This window comes from Vanessa tameamea, chromosome 30 (assembly GCF_037043105.1).
Source record: "Vanessa tameamea isolate UH-Manoa-2023 chromosome 30, ilVanTame1 primary haplotype, whole genome shotgun sequence".
NCBI classification, from domain to species: domain Eukaryota; kingdom Metazoa; phylum Arthropoda; class Insecta; order Lepidoptera; family Nymphalidae; genus Vanessa; species Vanessa tameamea.
In genome coordinates, this window is record NC_087338.1 from 255334 (window position 1) to 275382 (window position 20049).

General features: G+C 33.4%; 2 protein-coding genes across 5 annotated transcripts in view; one reads left to right on the plus strand and one right to left on the minus strand.

The window, feature by feature from the left end:
• Positions 1-2383: 2383 nt before the first annotated feature.
• Positions 2384-11555, plus strand: LOC113391548 (zinc finger protein OZF-like). Its single transcript, XM_026627537.2, has 4 exons — positions 2384-2703; positions 7249-7387; positions 8518-8587; positions 10155-11555. Exons 1-4 carry the CDS (start codon positions 2513-2515, stop codon positions 11198-11200), a joined length of 1446 nt encoding a protein of 481 aa, XP_026483322.2. The 5' UTR covers positions 2384-2512; the 3' UTR covers positions 11201-11555.
• A 4460-nt stretch (positions 11556-16015) lies between these two features.
• Positions 16016-20049, minus strand: part of LOC113391577 (fasciclin-3) — a 144756-nt gene continuing 140722 nt past the window's right edge. For 2 of the 4 annotated variants that reach the window (XM_026627573.2, XM_064219936.1), the window contains 3 exons: positions 19931-19981; positions 18231-18363; positions 16016-17444 (listed from right to left, as the gene is read on the minus strand). In XM_026627573.2, the coding sequence (XP_026483358.2) occupies positions 17298-17444; positions 18231-18363; positions 19931-19981 (331 nt within the window). In that variant the 3' untranslated portion in view covers positions 16016-17297. The remainder of the gene's footprint in view (positions 17445-18230; positions 18364-19930; positions 19982-20049) is intronic. The other 2 variants (XM_064219938.1, XM_064219937.1) reach the window with 2 other exon arrangements.

A 20049-nucleotide genomic window follows, 5' to 3' on the forward strand; every position in this document is an offset into this window, starting at 1 on the left:
GCCACTGTATATTGGAATTAATATCGATTAAATAAAATATAAACAAAAATGTTGACAAAAAGAAAACCGACTTCAAATAAAACACTATTCCAAAACAAATTAATATGCACTAAAAAGTTAAAAAATAATTGCGTATTCTTCTACAAATTAATAATCAACATATTTTTAGTACTCATCGATTCGAATTCGATTCGATTCAATTCGAACGATTTATGAGTTTACCACGCGAGAAGATAGATGGGTGCCTACCCAGTTTAAATCTAACTCAAAACATACCTATGAATAACAAACAATGATCGAAATATTTTTTAGAGTTCTCCTAAGTATAATGAAATGGAAAATATTAGAATACTTAAAAGTCGATTTATGATAGTATAATTTAGTTACAATTATTGTTAGTTTTGGAGTCCTCCTTTTTGAAGTCGGTTAAACACACTACTTTAACATTTTTATATTTTATATTATTAAGAGTCAAGTTGAAAATATTTTTAATTACACCTAAAATTAGAACTCGGGGGCGTATATAAGGGCAGATGTAATAAAAGGGATCTAGAAAAATGTTTATAGTTCAGCGGCATAAAGCACTCTAAGTTTTTTCATTTTGCGTTTATAGCTTAAAGTTTTAAGGAAAATTTGATTTATAAAAACACTTTAGTTTTGATAACATATCATCTTAAGGGTCTTAATTAAAATAAGTACATATAGTATACTTACTGAAAAATAAAATATTCGCCAACATTTTTTACATTCACAAATAATTTGATTACATTCTTTGTAATTGAATTGGAAACTTAACGGACGATAAAAAATATTATTAACTTCATATACCTACTTCAAAAAATGTCTACATATTGGAGATTATCTTTACTAATATTATAAATGCGAAAATAAATCTATCTGTCTGTCGAGCTCGGTCAAAACACTGAACCGAACTTGAAGGAAGGACATAGGGTATATTTCTTATACCTAAAACTTACGACCTCAAAGCACGCGAGCAAAGCTGCGGGCGAAAACTACTTGTCAAGAAATGAGGCAAGGGTCACAAGACGAATCTCAAACTAATTCAGTATATATCCTTCAATTAAAGGGGATCATTGCTCTCTCCTAGCATACCAGTAACTTCTTAACAGAAGAGAACTAAGAGCGACACTTAGTCCCTGAAGTTTAGTACGTCATCATTTCCCCACTACAAAACAGAGAGGCACCAGGAATTTCCCATAACTATACAATCAAGTTGGTTTAATAAGACCTCCTCAATAATGGAGTGCTAGAACCAGCTGAAAGAATGGTCTTGCTCATTGTGCGACTCTCTCCACGTTCAACACAGCAATGCGCGTTCCCCTCCAGGTCGCTTTTGCGTCAAATGTCAAATGTTTGTCATGACCAGATAGAACCTCGAAGAGCTGTTCACGTTGCCCTTCATTTGTAAGTTGGTACTACAAACGTGGACTCAATGTTGGAATTTCTGAGGACACGAAGAAATGAATTATCTGTAGCTCAATAAGCAACACCCTAAGCCAACAATGTTCATATTACCTATGAATTTATGAAGTTTGTTTCAGAATATAAAATAATAGATTATATCAAATAGCAAAACTAGCTAACGTTTTCGGTTACAGCGAAGCATACAACCCAGGGATATATACAGCGCATTGTGCTTTTAGAAAAAAAACTTCAATATCACTTTTATTTATTTATTTTCTTATTGAATAAATTCCAAAATGTATAAAAAGTTTAAACGACTTGAAACAAACTTTATTAATATGAGTTATATCTTTCTTATTTTCCTATATTATATGGTGATAAAATATTTTAAAATTAATTTACATACATGTTATAATTTGTCAATATTGTGCATTTTTATTTGATATACATATCAGCGAACATTACGAAGTCTGTGTTTTTCTCATTTAGTAAGAAATATGTACGTTGTTAAAGTACCTTTTAAATTAAATAAATAAATTTATGTTTCATATTTTGTTGTTACATCATTTTTTTAATCAACAGCTTAGGCACTTGACGATTTATTTAATCACCAACATTATTCTCTAAGTTCTAGGTATCTATAGCTCTTCCCTGCTGGATTGAAGAATTTTTCCATTAGTAAATTAATTTAAACTTGTAAATGAGTTTGCAACAGTGCTCAAATAAACCATTTTTATTATTTTTGAATTTTAATTTTACATGTATTTTATTTACATTAAAAACAATTATTATTCGTATGCATACTCGTAGTTTTGATTACAGAAATTTACACTTTATAAAGTGTAATTTATACGAAGTGTAATTTTCGAAACTTTAAAAAAAAGTTGATAGTGTGTATGTACCCTTTGCTTTTTTATTTTGAGGAAAATATATGACAGTACTATATTTATACGTCAAGTGAGCCTTCAGCCAAGTGAAATTTGAGGTAGCAATACATAGCGGTTTTCCATAATAAATTAAGAGAAAATGTAATATTAAACTTGTAAAATAATGAAATTGCTTTTTTAAAAAAATAATAACATTCAATATGTCCTTCGAGTGCATTAAAATTAAACAAGAGCCGAACACCGAGTCGCCATCCTCGTCAAATAATATTGTAAATAATTATGAAAATTCAGAACAATGTTACAAAAATATTAATAACGAACAAGAAATAGTTCAAGATTTATCTAAGACCGAATTTGTAAATATCAAGATTGAACCGGAACTGGACATAACGTGAGTTTCTCTTTGCTTAATATTATTAAGATAAAAAAAAAGTTACCAGTGTCGTTCATTATAATTTTAGAAAATATTTATGTGTACAATTGGAATGCGAAAACAATTTAAAACAATTCGAGTAAAATCATTTTTTAATATTTTTTACTCTAAAAAAACCTCTTTCTTGTTAGATAATAAATGTTATTTATGGTTTTGAATCTGTTGGACAACCTGATTTGATTCTTCTCTCCATAATAATCAATTGTTTTTATATATTATCATTTGTCTGTTTTGTTTCTGTAGAATTTATACTATTTGAATTCTTTAAAAAGTAGGTCATTAAAATCAAAATCAAAAGTTTTTATAAGCTATTTTGAATCATCTCTTTACAGAATTGTTGTAAATGTAATGCTCCCACTGATTTAAAATGTAGGTTCTACCAAGAATAACCAGCAACAAACAAATTTACAAGGTTTTTTTAATTATATACTATTTATATATTCATTCAGGCCTGAAAATCAACAAATACTAGCTCTGTGTTTATTTTATATTCTATATAATCTGGTGTTGTAGTAATATGCCTCGTTTATTTATGATTTAAATTACACAGATTATTAAATAAATGTCAGTAAGCTTTTTACTGGTGCTTGTTGATAGCTGAAATAATAATCCATATAAGTTTATAGAAAACATATTTAATTATAATGCAATATAACTGTCTATTTTTCTATTTAATTATAAATATTTATATCAAGCATATTGTGCAATGCATGCACCACAAACAGTTCTTGATTAATATATCTTTATTTATAATACAACACTATTCCTCTCAACTACTTATATCCACTTTAATTTCTTCCGATAACAGCTTCATAGACATTGAATTTCTTGCAAAACCATAAAGAGTATCATAGATTAAATAATACTGTATCAATTTAATGTCAAATGTGTTTTATTTATTACCTCTCTCGTGGTTGGAACTTGGAATAGGCTACGGTTATATTTTGCAGGTTCTAAACAGATACATGTACACATACATTTGTGTTATTCATTTCAATTATTCTTTGGGCAAGAATGTTTTATAAAGCAGCCATACATTTTGGTGTAGGACCTGGAAATACTTTGAAATGTTAACACTTTCTACTTCAAATACAGACTGGAATATATTTTTATAGTCACAAAATATGTCAATAAGCTAATGTTATTCCTATATAGCTAATAGAATTTTTGTGTACCTTTAAGAATACCATATTCTTCTCGGTAATAAAAATATTCCATCATTACTCGTGAGACCATATTGCCGAGATCCTGTACTCGATTACTGACTGACTCTTCAGTTCCATAATTATGTTTACAATGTTCAAATTCACATTTATAGAATGATTATTCAGAGGAATCTATCAGATATTCTACCACCAAACAGCAGTACTTAGTATTGTTGTGTTCCGGTTTGAAGGGTGAGTGAGCCCAGTGTAACTACAGGTACAAGGGACATAACATCTTAGTTCCCGAGGTTGGTGGCGCATTGGTGATGTAAGGAATGGTTAATATTTCCTAAAGCACCAATAATGAGCAATGGTGGCCACTCACCATCAAATGACCTATTTGTCATATTCTTTCTTCCTATTAATCTCTCAATTAAATAAAAACTATTATAAAAATATTAAGAGTTTATTGTTTTGAAAGAATCAATGTATGGATCAAGTTTTAGTTGATTTAAAATGATTATTTTTTGTTAAATGTCGTTCATGGACAGCTTACAATAAGTCTATGTTTATTTTAAAGTAACAGTCTTTCAGTCTTTACAATTTAACTGCGTCATATATATAATTAACAATTTTACATATCATGCATCATTCATAATTATAATCAAGTGGTTCCAATATGGTCTCGCCGGAAGGATAAGATTAAAATGAATTCTTCTATACATAGAAGAAGCGTAATAGAAGATTTTCGTAAAAAATCTTTATACAGTAGAAGACAATAACATGAAACACACGCTTGTCACGTCAATAGTCAAAATTGAAAGCGGCTGAAACTGCTGAGCGCAGCTGCTTCTTTGTATAGTATATAAAAAAGTCGCTTCCCGCTATCTGTCTATCCCTGTGTATGCTTAGATCTTTAAAACTACGCAACGGATTTTGATGCAGTATTTTTTTAATAGATGGACTGATTCAAGAGGAATGTTTGTATGTATAATAGATGCATAAAATAATAGAGAAACACTGATAATTTTAGAGATTTGTAATGTGATGTCGTATATAAACACATTTATTTTTCGCTTACATTTCAAACGCTGAGTGAACCCTACGAGATAGATCAAAATAATGTACTACAGTATTTTACAGCTTAAAAAGGTCTACGAAAATGTCCGCGATGGTATGTCTCTTAGGGATAACCCAGAATAACATTTTTTATCCATTACTGTTTACGAGAAATAATGGTTTATTTACGAAGTGGTTTTAAGCAATACAGCATTAATCCTTGTCCGATTAAGTACCTTAAATAAATTGTGAATTTAATATAGATTAATATGGTCCTTTAATCTTTGTCCAAGTAAATAAATTAAGTACCTTAAATACATTGTGCATTTCATATAGATTAACACGGCCCTTTGCATTTACAGCATATAATTTAAATTGATATTTTCGAAAATATTCCAGATTTAAAATACAGGGATATAGTGGTTTGTATTGTCTAATGTCAAAAAACTCGTTAACGTTGTATATCCGCATACGTGCGAAGTCGGGCCGGGTCGCTAGTTTATAATAATATTATATGATAAAACCCGTCTCCGACACGCGTTGCGAATTCCGGTATAAGTTTTATGTAGGTACATTGGTGTTTGTTCAGTTGGGAATGAAAATAAAGCCGATTTTCATTAAAACAGATAAAAAATGAAGTTCGTATTCGTGGTTTTTATATGTAGGATTTTTTTTGTTTTCAAATAAAAAATATATTCATTGTATTTAATTTACATACCTAAGTTATATTTATTATTATTTGGTGGGAAAAGTAACTACAAAGTTTCTTGTTGTATCTCATTAGAAACTACATTTAAAACCGGTGTAGCTTTAGATATGATTCTGTTTTTGAATTATTTTCGTTTTGTGAATTTGAACACTTAAGGCGAAGTCCGCCGTAACAAGGCGTCGCGTCGTCGTGGCCAAATTCACAAAACCAAAATAATTGATTTAAAGGATCTCTGAAATAGCTCAAATTAAGCGTATATTGTAAGTTTTTTACATTTGATTTTTTTGTTATTTTAATAAGCAAGAGAACGATAATATTTCTATGAATTATTTTTATTCTAAAATAAAAAAAAGAGTTCTAACTTGTTCGTCTGAATATCTTATACTTTAAAAAAATGTTGTTTTTTTTCTATTGTACAAAGTTTATTCAATCGTGTATTGATTTTCTAAAACAGCTTATATACAACCTCAAGAATCCTAGTTAATATTTTTTGATCGCGATCTTCAGAGACTACTTCGCTATAACGAAAATTTTCTCTGCTCAGCATATGCTCTATTATATTGTTCAAATCCATTTATACAAAAGAATTTAACTCAGTTATTGATAGTCAAAGTAAAAACTACAACCGGTTCGCAATAGAAAATAATCTGACCTCAGAAAAACCGGCGAAGGAAACTCAGCGGGTTTTATTTTGTATTTATTTATAGACTCACCGCGAAATTCCATTCTGATTGAAGTCACTAAGTGTTGAACTTTAGTGAGATTATGGTTTTATTAGTACCCCAACCAATATTTTGAATCACAAAAGTGAGTTTGATCATTTGTTACGCTTTCACGTCTGATGAATACAGAACGTCATGGGTTTCTAACAACCGTCAAACGACTACTCTCCGAAAACGAAGACAGGTAGCCAGTACACAATTAATTTAAACGAATATGTCAATAATTATTTACACGGGACTTGGGTGTGTTTGCCTGCAGCCTAGTAGCCACTGAATTAACTCGCAACTTGCAATGAGTGTCAGTCGTATGGGAGACATAATTTTTGAAGTCTATCCCTGGAGAAGTAAAAACATATAAATAACCTTGCTATCGAATTAATTTGATACAATTGGACGAGATCTTGAACAATACATGGCATTCATTAAGATCGCGTTAAAAATGCCGTTTCGAAGGTCGGCGAATTTGTTATCTAAACTTTGGAAGTAAAATTCAAGTGGATATAATCGTCAAAGTGAAATAATTTAAAAATAAATGAAGATATATTAATCAAGACACTTGTCCGGATTTAGATTCGGTGATCTTCGTCTTCAATGAATCGTCTTCAATAGACCTTCTCTCTCGGTGACTTTGCAAGCCCACCTGGGTAGGTATTCGGTTGAGTCGGCATATTAACATCTTAGTCTCCCAACATTGGTGGAGCATTGCCATTTTAAGAAATGGTTAATATTTCTGACAGTGACAATGTTTATGAACGGTGGTGATCACTTACGGACAGGTGGTCTATATGCTCGTTTGCTTTTTTAATTTTTAAATGAATCTAAATGGATACTAGACGATAATTATAGAATAAACACTTTCTTATTCCAGTGAAACCCGAGTTACCTCATTAACGAGAAAGGATGTCGACACGAGTGAGTGGCACAGTGTACCAATTAAATACGAGCCCCCCAGTGTTAACGTGGAGGTCGCCATCAAGCAGGAGCCGGAAGAGCCTGAACCTCCAGAGGTCAGTGGTATCAGAAACTTATAATTACTTCGTTTGCGTTTGAATTTAACAAAAAAGTTATTGTTGTAGCGGAAGTTACCCCTTGTTACATCAGCTAGCTGCCAGTGAAATTCTCGTTAAAATCGACCCAGCCGTTCCAGAGTTTAGCCAGATCAAACAGACAAAAAAAAAGTTATTTTGGTGTATGTACTGTGGATACATACATGTGCGTTTAGAAAAAAGCGGTTTTTTTAATATTACAAACAGACACTCCAATTTTATTATATGTATAGATCGGGGCCATTCTGTTACTTAAAATATGACTATATTAGTATAATCTGAAACGTCTTAATAATATTATATATATGTTAGTTTGTGTGTTGTGTTTGTTACCAAATAGCACTGGAACGAAGATACAGGTGGTAACAAAATTTGGCTGTAGACGCTTAACATCTCTGGGAATATAAAAATTGATATTGATTTATATATCTTATTAATATTATTAATGCAAAAGTTTGGATGGATGTTTGCTTGTTACACAATAACGCCAGAACGGCTGAACGGATCCGAATGAATTTTGCCACAAGTATAGATTATATTCTAGAATCATACCTTACTCCTGCACCCCTGCAGGATATAGTTTATGTGCCTATAGTTAAATTTACTTTGTGCTTCGTGCAATCTCGGTTCGGTAGGTACCACCCACTCATCAGATATTCTACCGCCAAATAACAGTACTCTGTATTCTTGTGTTTCGGTTTGAAGGGTGAGTGCGCTAGTGTAACTAAGACAGGGGATATAACATCTCAGTTCAGGTGGGTGGCGCATTGGTGACGTAAGCAATGGCGGCGATGTGGCCTACCATCAGGTGGCCCATTTTCCCGTCCGCATACCAATAACATAAAATAAAATACTCTGCAGGATTAAATAAACGATAGAAATGTTTGTATAATTGTGTATTTATTACATGTAATTTGTCTTTGATTGAAATTAAACTCAATTTCTTGGTGGTTCTTAAATCTACATTCCTAATCGTTGGTAGATTTGTATTTAATACAAATATGTAAAATGATTGATGATTCAAAAGTGTTTGTGTTTGCCAACTTGAATAAAGTATCTTTTGGTTTTGATGAAATAATTTTTTGTTTCAGGAAGACAGTTGTAACTACATTATACCGGATATGTGTCCACCGAAAACGTCAAACATATTCATAAGTGACGGTGAGTTGTTAAAGTATGTATTTGAGTGTAATGTTAATTGCGTTTCACATCAAAAGCACCGCAACGGATCGCGCCGCAGCACATTTCAGGCATCGTAAATTAAAGTGTCTTGACAGAATTCGAAGTTCTTGTTTGGCTGGAGGGACACTGTCGTATGCCAACGAATCCTGACCGTTCTGTATCCATACACGTAGCGCGTGTTATATGACGATACTGAGGACTCGTGTCGAGTAGGGTGTACATCAGTTTTCATGGTCAGGCTCCAAGGTCCCGGGTTCGATTCCCAGCCGAGTCGATGTAGAAAAAGTTCATTAGTTTTCTATGTTGTCTTGGGTCTGGGTGTATGTGGTGCCGTCGTTACTTCTGATTTTCCATGACACAAGTCTTTAGCTACTTACATTGGGATTAGAGTAATGTATGTAATGTTGTCCAATATGTATATATTTATATTTACCCATAATATATTCCTACGGTAACAGTACCGTTCCTCAACAGTAATATATTATGTGACAGACAGGACAACAGTGTCCTATCGTGAAATGTCGTAAGTCGTCATTACGATGACATGCCATTCTGATCCGTCTGTCGTTTAAATGTTATAATAAAAATAGTCAATATGCTGCGATGAGAGAGAGGTTTCTCTTACAGAATCAGTACTGGTTTTACAGTAATTCAGTTAAGACACTTGTCAGAAAAAAATCTACTAGATTTCATTACAAAATACATTTCGAAAAGGCGTTATTCATAAATTTGATCTTATCAAATGACGATTTAAGAGCTACTTGAATAAGCTCGTAAAAGCCTACTTGAATAAAGTACAGTGGAATCCGTTTATAATGACATCGAAGGGAATAGACAAACACGTCATAATAACCGGACGTCATACAAAGCGTTTTGTGAAAAAAATAAAATATATAGGTAGGTATAATAATAGGTATTTTTCACGTAATAAGTACATACGAAACATGTACTACATTTTTCATACTTTAATGTAAGTAATCTGTAATTTTTGTTTGCTTTTGTTTTGTAATAACAGTCTCTAATACTATGTGTGTATAGAAGACAAAGCCATGGCCAAATTATCATTTTCACTATTGCTATGAACAAATCTGCAGCCTTTACTGCCTCTTCTGCGGTAGTTTTTCGGTTGCGGTATGGTTCTTCCTCGCCTTCTTTTTCCCCGCATGTGATGCGTGACCTTCAAGTGTCAATGATTCACTCAGATTAAAAATAAAAACGAGCCGCGTTCTGAACGAAACATTACCGAAGGTGTGAAGAATCATGTCGGTCATTATAACCGGACATAATTTATTAAAAATGGGTCATAATAAGCGAACTGTCACTATAAGGGAAGTCATTATATCCGACTTTTTTACAACGATTTTTATATGAAAACCAAACTTCATAGTGTAAGTACGTCACAATAAACGGTTGGTCAATAAAGGCGGAGTCATAATAAACGGATTCTACTGCATATTTAGGTTTCTCTTTGGCTGAGAGCGCAATACTTGGGATTTGTGTTTGGGACCTTTGCTAACATTTAATTTATACAGTTTTCTCTTTTCAGTGTCGGAGGAAGTGCTCAGTCTGAATTCTACAATCGACGGCAAATACATGTGCCCAATATGTCATAAACGTTTCGCAAATAAGGGGAACGTGCAAAGGCACATGCTTTTGCATACGCGCGAAAAACTAGAATGCAATGTATGTTTCCGTCAGTTTGTGAAACAGGGCCACTATCAGAAGCATCTGCTAACCCATTCAACGGAGAAGCGGTACAAGTGCGAAGAGTGCGGGAAAATGTTCAGGACGTCGTCGAATTTGGAACAGCACAAACGGATCCACTTGGCCGTTAAGCCTTACGAATGCGAGACCTGCTTGAGGCAGTTCGCAGTTAAAGCGAATCTCGTGAAACATTTGAAGAGTACTAGCCGATGCAAGATGCCGAACCACGAACCGATCGTCTGCAAAGTCTGCAATAAAGTTTTCCAAAAGGAGTTTTTGTTGAAGAGCCATCTCCGCAGACACACGACGGAGCGGCCGTTCGTCTGCGACCGATGCCAAATGAGCTTCAAATATAAATCGACGCTCATCCGACACGTTCAGCTACACAATGGCGTTAAACCGTATTCCTGTAAGATATGCAGGAAGAAATTCACACACGCCGGCCTGATAAAGCCCCACATGAGGAAACACACCGGAGAGAAGCCCTACACTTGTCCGGTCTGCAACAAAAACTTCGCACACAAACACAACATGCAAAGACACACACTCAGACACACGAAAGTCAAACACTTGGTCTGCGACGTCTGCAACAAGACGTTCCCAAAGGAGAGTAGGCTCAAGTACCACATGCGCACACACACCAAAGCGAAGCCCTTCGTGTGCGACGTTTGCGGGAAGAAGTTTTCACACCGACAGAACATTATAAGACACTACAGTCGCAAACATCCGAACGACACATACGACTGCACAGACACAGACGCCAGTGTCGCGAAGGACGTTTGGGAGAAAGTTATTAAGTCTAAGAGTATGGAAGTGAAGTTGGAGATCACGGAAGTGAAGGAAGACTTGACGGAAGTCGGTGATAGCGTGTTGGGCGTAGAGAAGTAGCTTGGGACTGTTGTGTTTAGCGGCTTTCAGTGATTACCACTCGGTAATAACATTAGAATTGCTTTAAAGTGTCCATATTGATGGTCATCGTCTTGCTACCGTTCGCAACACAAGTGGAAGCGGTTGCAAATTTTTATTGACGTTACTGATCGTATCATGTTCATGTATTTTGAGGCAATTCAATCGTCTCTCTAGTTTTCGTTTGAACTTTTATCAAATCTGGCAAACTTTCAATTTAGTTTTTCAAGTAGAAATGAATAGTGGGTACATACATTTTAACTGAATATTTTTGTTGGCTTAGCTCTGATAAATTTATTTTCGTGCTCATAAATAATGGAATAATCTTTAGGAAAAATGTCAACGGCTTAAGATCTTTGTCCAACAGTGGGATTACTCCATCACTCACAAATCATGTCAAAGTTTATGTCGTGATAAAAGAAATACCCTTTTGATGATGAGTAGACCCAATCTAACAGCAATACTAAAATGTGAGTTTGCCAGTTTAATTTACCATGTGCGCTTATTGTAGCATGTCCTGAATAACACTGCCAATATCTGGCAGAGGTGTATCGGCAGCCGAATGGCATCTTTCATTTATTGACATTAGACAAAAGTTTAATAAACGGCATGAGTCTTGATCTGCGCAGTATATTTTTAGGTCTCTATGAAGGAGCCGGAGGCGCCTTTGATTGGCTGAAAATATACATGCGTGAACTTGCCCCCAATGCCGACGAATCGTGTCGGCTATTAAATTGTCTGTTATTAATAATTATATATTTTCATCGATATTTATTTATATTATTATATTCAATGCACATCACATTACACGTTTTAGTGTTAAGTGAGCAACATCACACGCGACGCATGTGTAACCAGTAAGCAAAATAGTTATAGGGGTGTGGGGGGGGTTTCAAATTCGAGGAGGAGTAAAGATAAACAAACCTTAAATTGACATATTACATGCGATTCGCTAATAGCTGCTGTATTGTGCACTACAGACAGTTCTTGATTAATATATCTTTATTTATAATACAACACCATTACACTTAACTACTTATGTGTATACAGTTTGATAACTTCGCTGACATTCAAAAGATTTTCACGAATCCATAATGAATATCACAGATTATGTAGATCTCGACCAATGATGTCGCGTCAATTCAAGTTCAAATTTGTTTATTTATCTTACACCTGTCATTGGGATCGGCTGTAGACATTATTAAATTACTCGGCGAACACGATTGGCGCTAAAAAATGGCGGGAAAACTCGCTTCCTTTTGTCACACGAGTTTTTTACTGTTGTATTCAAATAACGACTCGTTTAACTTGCGGATATTTAAATCGTCCACATAAATCGAAGATTACCATTAGTTTGGTTCATAAATCAAAAGGCTATGAATAATGTAAATAAAACACAATTAGATTCTTAAACAATCAGTAAGAAAAACGTTTTAAAAAAAACGTAACTGAGCTTTATACAGCCCAATTTATTGATTTAAGACAACTCGAATGCTTTTATAGACATTGGCTGCTTTCACACGAAGCCGCAGTTAATAAGGAATTAAAGATCTCTCTTATATATAAATATAATTTATTAGAATTTAACGATTATAACTTTTTAAATTCTTAGTATAAGAACAGGAAATAGCAAATTATCTTTCTTTACTGGTGTAGATCTATTTACTCACGAAGGCACGAAATTATCGACTTGAATCTGCAATCGACTGTAATCTGACGCTCGTACTTACAAGATGTCTTAATACTATGACTAGGGACTATGAGTAAAGATGGCAAAAAATAAAAATAAGATTATATTTGTTAATGCACGCCGATAATTTACAATGTAGGGGCGCCTTTTGAGTAAATAGATCTATATCGGCTACCGCTAAAAGTGTAAATTTATTTGAAAACTACCACGTTAAACAAAACAGCGGATTGTCAAAACAAATTCGTATTAAAAACAGACATTTGTCTTGAATTATTTATGTGTCTGGAATGACACACTACAAAATAAGAAAATATATCAGCGGATTGTCAAAACAAATTCGTATTAAAAACAGGCATTTGTCTTAAATTATTTATGTGTCTGGAATGACACACTACAAAAGAAGTAAAACGAAGAGGCTAATTTTATTATCCGAGTGTGCGTGACAGCGCTTAGCAAACGCCAAATGTCATCCTACTTTAATAGTGTGCGTGTAATTAGTGGCCAACTGCATTTTTCGACTTGTTCTCAGCTTCGAGCATCTGGACATATTAATAATCTGAGACATTTGTATGGATCATTTTATTTAAAACTTATACACATTAAAAAACGCAGAAAATGCTAAATCAGTGTTCGTCTGCCTCTAAGCACTATTAAAAAAATACCTAGTCTAATATAGGTATAATATATGTTTAAAAACTTGTATTATGTCAAATGAATAATTATTTTTCCGAACAGAAATGTCAAAAAAGTGACATTTGACGTAAGTCGTGTATTTTTTTTTTATTAGTCTGAAATAGGTATTGATTTTATTTGTGCTTCCACTAGTTCGTGATCTCTAAAATGTCGTTTTCTTCGTGTTGATATTTATTTTTTAATAATGCTAATTTACTAAGAAATAATAAATTTTATTAGAAATTAAATGCTCTTATATGTTTTTTTTATTATAATTGTTGTATAGAAAATATTAATAATTGTTTTATTTTAATTCAAAGCGATTGAAGACTAAAAAAAATGAAAGGTATGTCTGACCTGATTGGAGCGAAGTTCCTTTCGTTATATGTTTTAAATAGCAGACACAATGAAAATATTAAGAAACAAAGATTTGAATATTTATATATATTATACATAGAGAGGCGTACAAAGTCATCTACCTATTTCGGCCTAGCTCTCACCCAAGTCACTAAGGGGCTTAAGTCTAAGGGACTTCGTTCTAAAAAGGCGTATCTTTGAAAACACACACATCGTTGCAACAATTTTCTATACGATTTTTAGTGAGTGTTTAAAGCTTAGACATATTGTACTTACAATTAAATTGTAAGGAAATTAACAATGTCAAAATACAGCTGTAAGTCAGCTTGAATAGTTGCGGTTTTATGTATAAATGTCTAGTTATGATTAGTTAAATAACGCTGTCTGTCTTCTTCTCTCGAACGTCAAATCAGTGATGTCAGAAAGAGAAATCAATTTTAACTAAACACAGCTAAAGAACGGTTGTAAGTAAGGACGTCAATTGTTTACTGCCGGTGAACTTTTGACAAAGTTTGACGTTTAATTGCCAAAAAAGTGAAATGTTTTTAAATAGGTTTCGTACGTCATGCCGTATCATTATTTTCTTTGTACATATTGTAGTATTTATAAACGGGAGGCGTGTGAATGATCTTAGCAGATTACCCAACAGATCAAATATTAGATTGAGATTAATTTCGCATACAATGGAACTGTACAGTTCCTGATCATTTTTAGAAGTCTGGCGAGTTTTGGCGTTATTATTTGGAAAAGGGATTTTAAAAAGATTACCAAATGACAAAATTATCTACCTCAGTTTTACTGTTAGAAGAATATTTGACACTATTATTTTCACTATGGTACCAACATCGTGGTTGGAAATTCGAAGGGTCGAAAAATGTTCTTTGAATCGATATTAAATTTTAATATCATAAATAAAATTTCGTAATTTATTTTTACCACCGAAAGTATCCTATTTGCTGTTATTTCTGTATTGTGCGTGTTAAAGCTGCCACACGAAGACAACTAGAAGCTTCTACTTCAAATATTCATACAGTTTGCATACTTCACTTTAATGTCGAACTATATGGGCTTACCAGTGCCTAGTGCGCCGAAATACTCCTTAAAAAACCAGTGGCATCCACTCATCTTTTCTGGGATGGTTTGGTAGGCCTGCTGAAGGGGACCCTAAATCCTACTCCGAATCAGGGCTCGTTGGAGTTGGCTTTTCTCCACATTGCTCTATCTGAATATTCTATAAAAGGTTGTCTTCATCGCCCTAAAAACAACTACATTTTGGGCTTAATCGCTTTCAATACGATTCAACTTCCTACCATGATCTTGTTTGGGCTATATTGGTAATTGTACCAACCGCCTTTCAAGGGTAAAAATACTGGAACCACTTCTCATCATCGTCAGAAACGTAAACGTCGAAAAAATATATTCACACATTTATTTGGTAGGTAAAAATTTTGTAAATTGACGACTTTTAAGGTAAATAGGCTGGAACTCGCCAGAATTTTATAAAGATTAGGCAGCTTAGAACTCAGCTGGACGCCTAAATAACTCACATTCGTCTCTGCTGTTCAATGATCTGCTAAGTCCACTCACACCGAGGAGAGTTTTTTTTATTCGAATCAAAGCAATAGTAAATAAATATTTAATGTATTGTGTAAACTTTTGTTTTTAAAATATCGGAGATTTTATAAATATTTTTATAAATGAAGGGCGCAGTTTCTTTACTGGGTTAAGTTGTTGATATTTTGACCTTGTAACGTTATTTAGCTTTAAGTATTATAAATAATTTGAGTTATTGTCTTAGAACGCATAATATTATGCATAATAAAGAGCAATAATGTTAAAAGCCGTTTTATTTTACTGTTTTCTCTGTTAAATCACCAATCAAATCAGTAAGTTTCTAGAAATGGATGGAGTTTTCCAGATATACTGTTGGAATTGGTATATATATTTAACTAAATAAGAATAATTTAATAAATATTGACATAATTATAGATACAAAAAAAATGTAAAGAAAAATATGTCACTAAATATTGCCGCCTTTTTGTGACATTACAGTGACATAAGGTTTAAAAAAACAATAATTATGACACAAGATATTTTATTATCTTAATACACATACACAGTATACACTTAAGTACCACACAAACAGCAAGCTAATTTAGAAACATACAAAATTCATCTGGACCAAGCGCATGGTCTGAGTACTTGAAAATTTTTTTCCACCATTTTAATTATTTATGTAAAAATATGATTTAATGTGACAGAGTATATATATTATATATAATAGTATATAGCATTTAATATATCTTATATAATAATAAAACTATGTGCGTGATTGAAGCACCTCTTTTTAAAATTAATTTCTCAAAAACATTTTTTTTTTAATTACTTGATACTGATATAATTATTTTAATCAAGACGTTAATTTGAATATTTGAAATAAATGGTAACATATGTAAATTATTTACGTTCTGAAATTAAAAAAAAACTTAATACATTTTATTGGACGGAATTAAAAGGAAAAATGACCCGACAATGAGTCTTCTAGTTTATTAAAGGCTAACTAAAACATATTTATATAAAAAAATTATATTTGTACCTTAAAAATTACTAAACAGTGTAAATAATGGGACTCTACTAATATAAGCCTCCAATGTAACCCTGTTTTATTTAAAAATATACATCCTTACATAAACATTGTTAAGTAGATTACGTTAAACATGACCTTTGATTTGATATTCGACAGAAAACAGCATAGTATTCGTGTTCCATTTTCTTTTTTTTTTTAAATACAGATTAAATATAATAATTTTTTAAGTTTTTTTTTTATAAAATGTAAATATGTCAAAGCGCTTTTTTTTCTTATACATTATTATAAAAATCGCAAGGCAGTGGAATTATTTAAAAATGTATTAAATCTATAAATTGTATATAATATCATTAAAAGCACACATAACTTAATCTATTAAGGAATAAATGAGATTACTTAGTTACATAGTAAGTTTTAATTTTATTGTTTAAATCGGCTCCGACATAAAATGCAAAATTCATTTCAATGACGAGATAACTACTCAGTCATAGCTTATTTACATATGAAAATACAATTAAAACGAGTATATTGGGCAATAAATACTTATTTTTAATGTATGCTGGAATATGATATTAGCATATGTGGAACCGACATAACACTTAAACTTTGAAATCTTGATTATGTTTTTTTTTAAATAATTTATAATATCTTTTCGGTGGATCCAATTAAACGATCGATCGATCGACGAAAGATAAGTTTTCGATTATAATATTTAATTTAAATATAAGTTTTATTTTTAAAACGTTGTGCACAGATACAATATGATCTCACAGTTATTCTTTGTTCTCTTTCATCTGTGGCGACTGCTCTGTGCATACGATTTCTGCGTACTCTGTGGAGGGGGGTGGTGGTTTTTCAGCGTTTTGCTCACCTAAAGCTAGTTCAGCGTAAATGACTCCCTTCTTGTCATCAGCTAGCGCCTGGAATTATAATACAAAGTTTTTGAATGTTTTAGATAATTTAAAATTTGCAAATTGTTCTTTTTTTATGATATAGGTTGGAGGCAAATGGGCCACCTGATGATGTAAGTGGTCACCATTGCCTATAGACAATGGCGCTGTAATTGCCAATGCGCCACCAATCTTGGGAACTAAGATGTTATGTCCCTTGTGCCTGTAGTTACACTGGCTCACTCACCCTTCAAACCGGAACATAACTATACTGAGTACTGTTGTTTGGCGCTAGAAGATCTGGAGTGAGTGGGTGGTACCTATCCAGGTGGGCTTGCACAAAGCCCTACCACCAATTGTGCATAAAATATGATAACATTTAGACTTAATAATATGTGTAACAAATACTATTATAAATATTATTTTTATTACTAGCCGACACGATACGGGGTCCCATAGTTATAAACAGGGCTCTTTTGATATATGCAACAAATTGTAAGAAAAAAATACATTACTATTGGTATTATAATTAATATTTATTACAGTAACAGCATTATGGTGCTCAAAACCATGAAGTTTCATCCATCATTCAGCCATGAGGATTCCCATAAAGGTGTGTCATCGTATAATTTGAACAATTTTGTTAATTTTTTTTCTATTTAGTGTCACAAAATCGCTACTGTACCGCTACGTCTATCAGGGAAGTCATACCATCACATAACCCATTTGCAAGTCTGCCTCCCTAAACAAATTAAAAAAAAATGTGTTTTGATAAATACAACTCGGCTCCGAGTTTACAAGCCTCGCCGTAATGACCTTGTTATCTTCGACGTCGGGCGCGGGCGCGGCGGCCTGCACGCGGTCGCGGCCGCGCGGGAGGGCGGCGCGCACGCGGGCCGTCAGCGCGCTCAGCCTCGACTTTTGACCGGCGGCGCTCTCCGTGTCGCTACTGACGCGGAATATTATAAACATTCTCGGTCAAAACATTTGTATTGTGTATGGTATTTAATATACCAACTACCAAATGTAAAAAAGAACAATTTTAATCTAAAATCTATCGTTTAAAATGGATGCAAAACTTCAGTTTAATCGGTTGTGTGGAACTAGTTTAAGAATATATTACAAGAGATATCCACATAAACCAATAGAGAAATTGAAAGATTAAAGTTTGTTGTAAATAGAATTTTAACATTGAACACAAAAATATTAAAAAGATAAATTTGGTTATTTTAAAACTACCGTCAACATAGAATAAAACCTTTACTGATATACATATAAATTATAAAGCAAAGCTCTAGTGATAGCTAAGTTAAATGCCTAAACACGAAAGTGATGCGTAATTCCGTTTCTGAAACGACAATCAAAGTTAAATTAAATGACTTATTTGAAGTGGATAGCTGATGACATAATGGCGACCAATGAGCGTGCAGTATTTAATCCGATCAGGAAATATGATTGATCATCAATTCAGAAACTAGCAATTCCTGTACAAGGCACGAAAGTTAGTAAAACAATTCTATACACGAGTCATGATTAGATGCCCCCTTATCTTGGCAGTTAGAGAAAAGCCGATTGGGCTCAATGACATAAGGGCCTACGACCAGCTGACGTGAAGGTGATGACGACATCCTGTTACGCCGGCGTCAGACATGTGTTCAAATAAGCTGACATTTGATACTACTGTCACATGTTTGAACACACAAGTGCGCTTTGCCGTTCCGTGTCGGTTTTTTAGCGCACATCAAAGGGATCGGAAGTTCGAATGTTTGTGTGCCTGCCACAATTGTGCGAAGCCGAGTTGCGCGAGCGTCGCCATGGAGAGCTGTCATGCGCAAACCTATACAATTTGTGGCGAAACAAACCAACACTAGAGTGGAGTTACGAGAGCGTTTTGAGTTTATAGAACTGATGCGAGGAGAGCCAGTCATACGAGACTCAAAGGAGTGATCAAATCTTTGAACACATATCTGGCAGATACAACAGGATCTGACCAAATGCGTGAGCATTGTCTTCAAAGAAGTGACTTCTGTAAGCACACGTCTGGCGCCGGCTTTAAAGTGACATCACAATACAGAAAGTAGACGGAAAAATGGCATTAATAATTTACTTCTTTTTGATAGTGCAAGCTCGTCCGGGTAGGGAGGTCTTAATTATTTTGAATACTGCTAATTAGTACTAGCGATATCAATGCAACAATGCAATCAAATCAAAGTTAAAAATAAATGTCGTAACGAGATAAGCATACAGGAAGTCCAACTTGTGCCGTTTCGACTCTAAAGCTGTAGGAAAATGCCGTCTACACGCCAAGACAGTGGCATCTTATGGTTCATTTATGATTCAAATTTTGTTAACAATAGTTATGTGATTAATAACGTCATGGCTTAAATGAAATAATACAAATTAGTTTTGTTTAATTGTTACACAATGTCCTTGGAAAAATAATTAAATCGTTTAAGCCACTGCGCCCTTGAATATATTGTTATACATATAGGTTATATATCTACAAACGAACATACGTTTTAGAAGGTAGAACCACGCTCTCTAAAAGCACGTCCCCGGCCGGAGTCCTTATAACAAAATGGCGTATTTTTACAAAGCATTAACTTCCAGAAGCTATTTATACTTGATTATATAA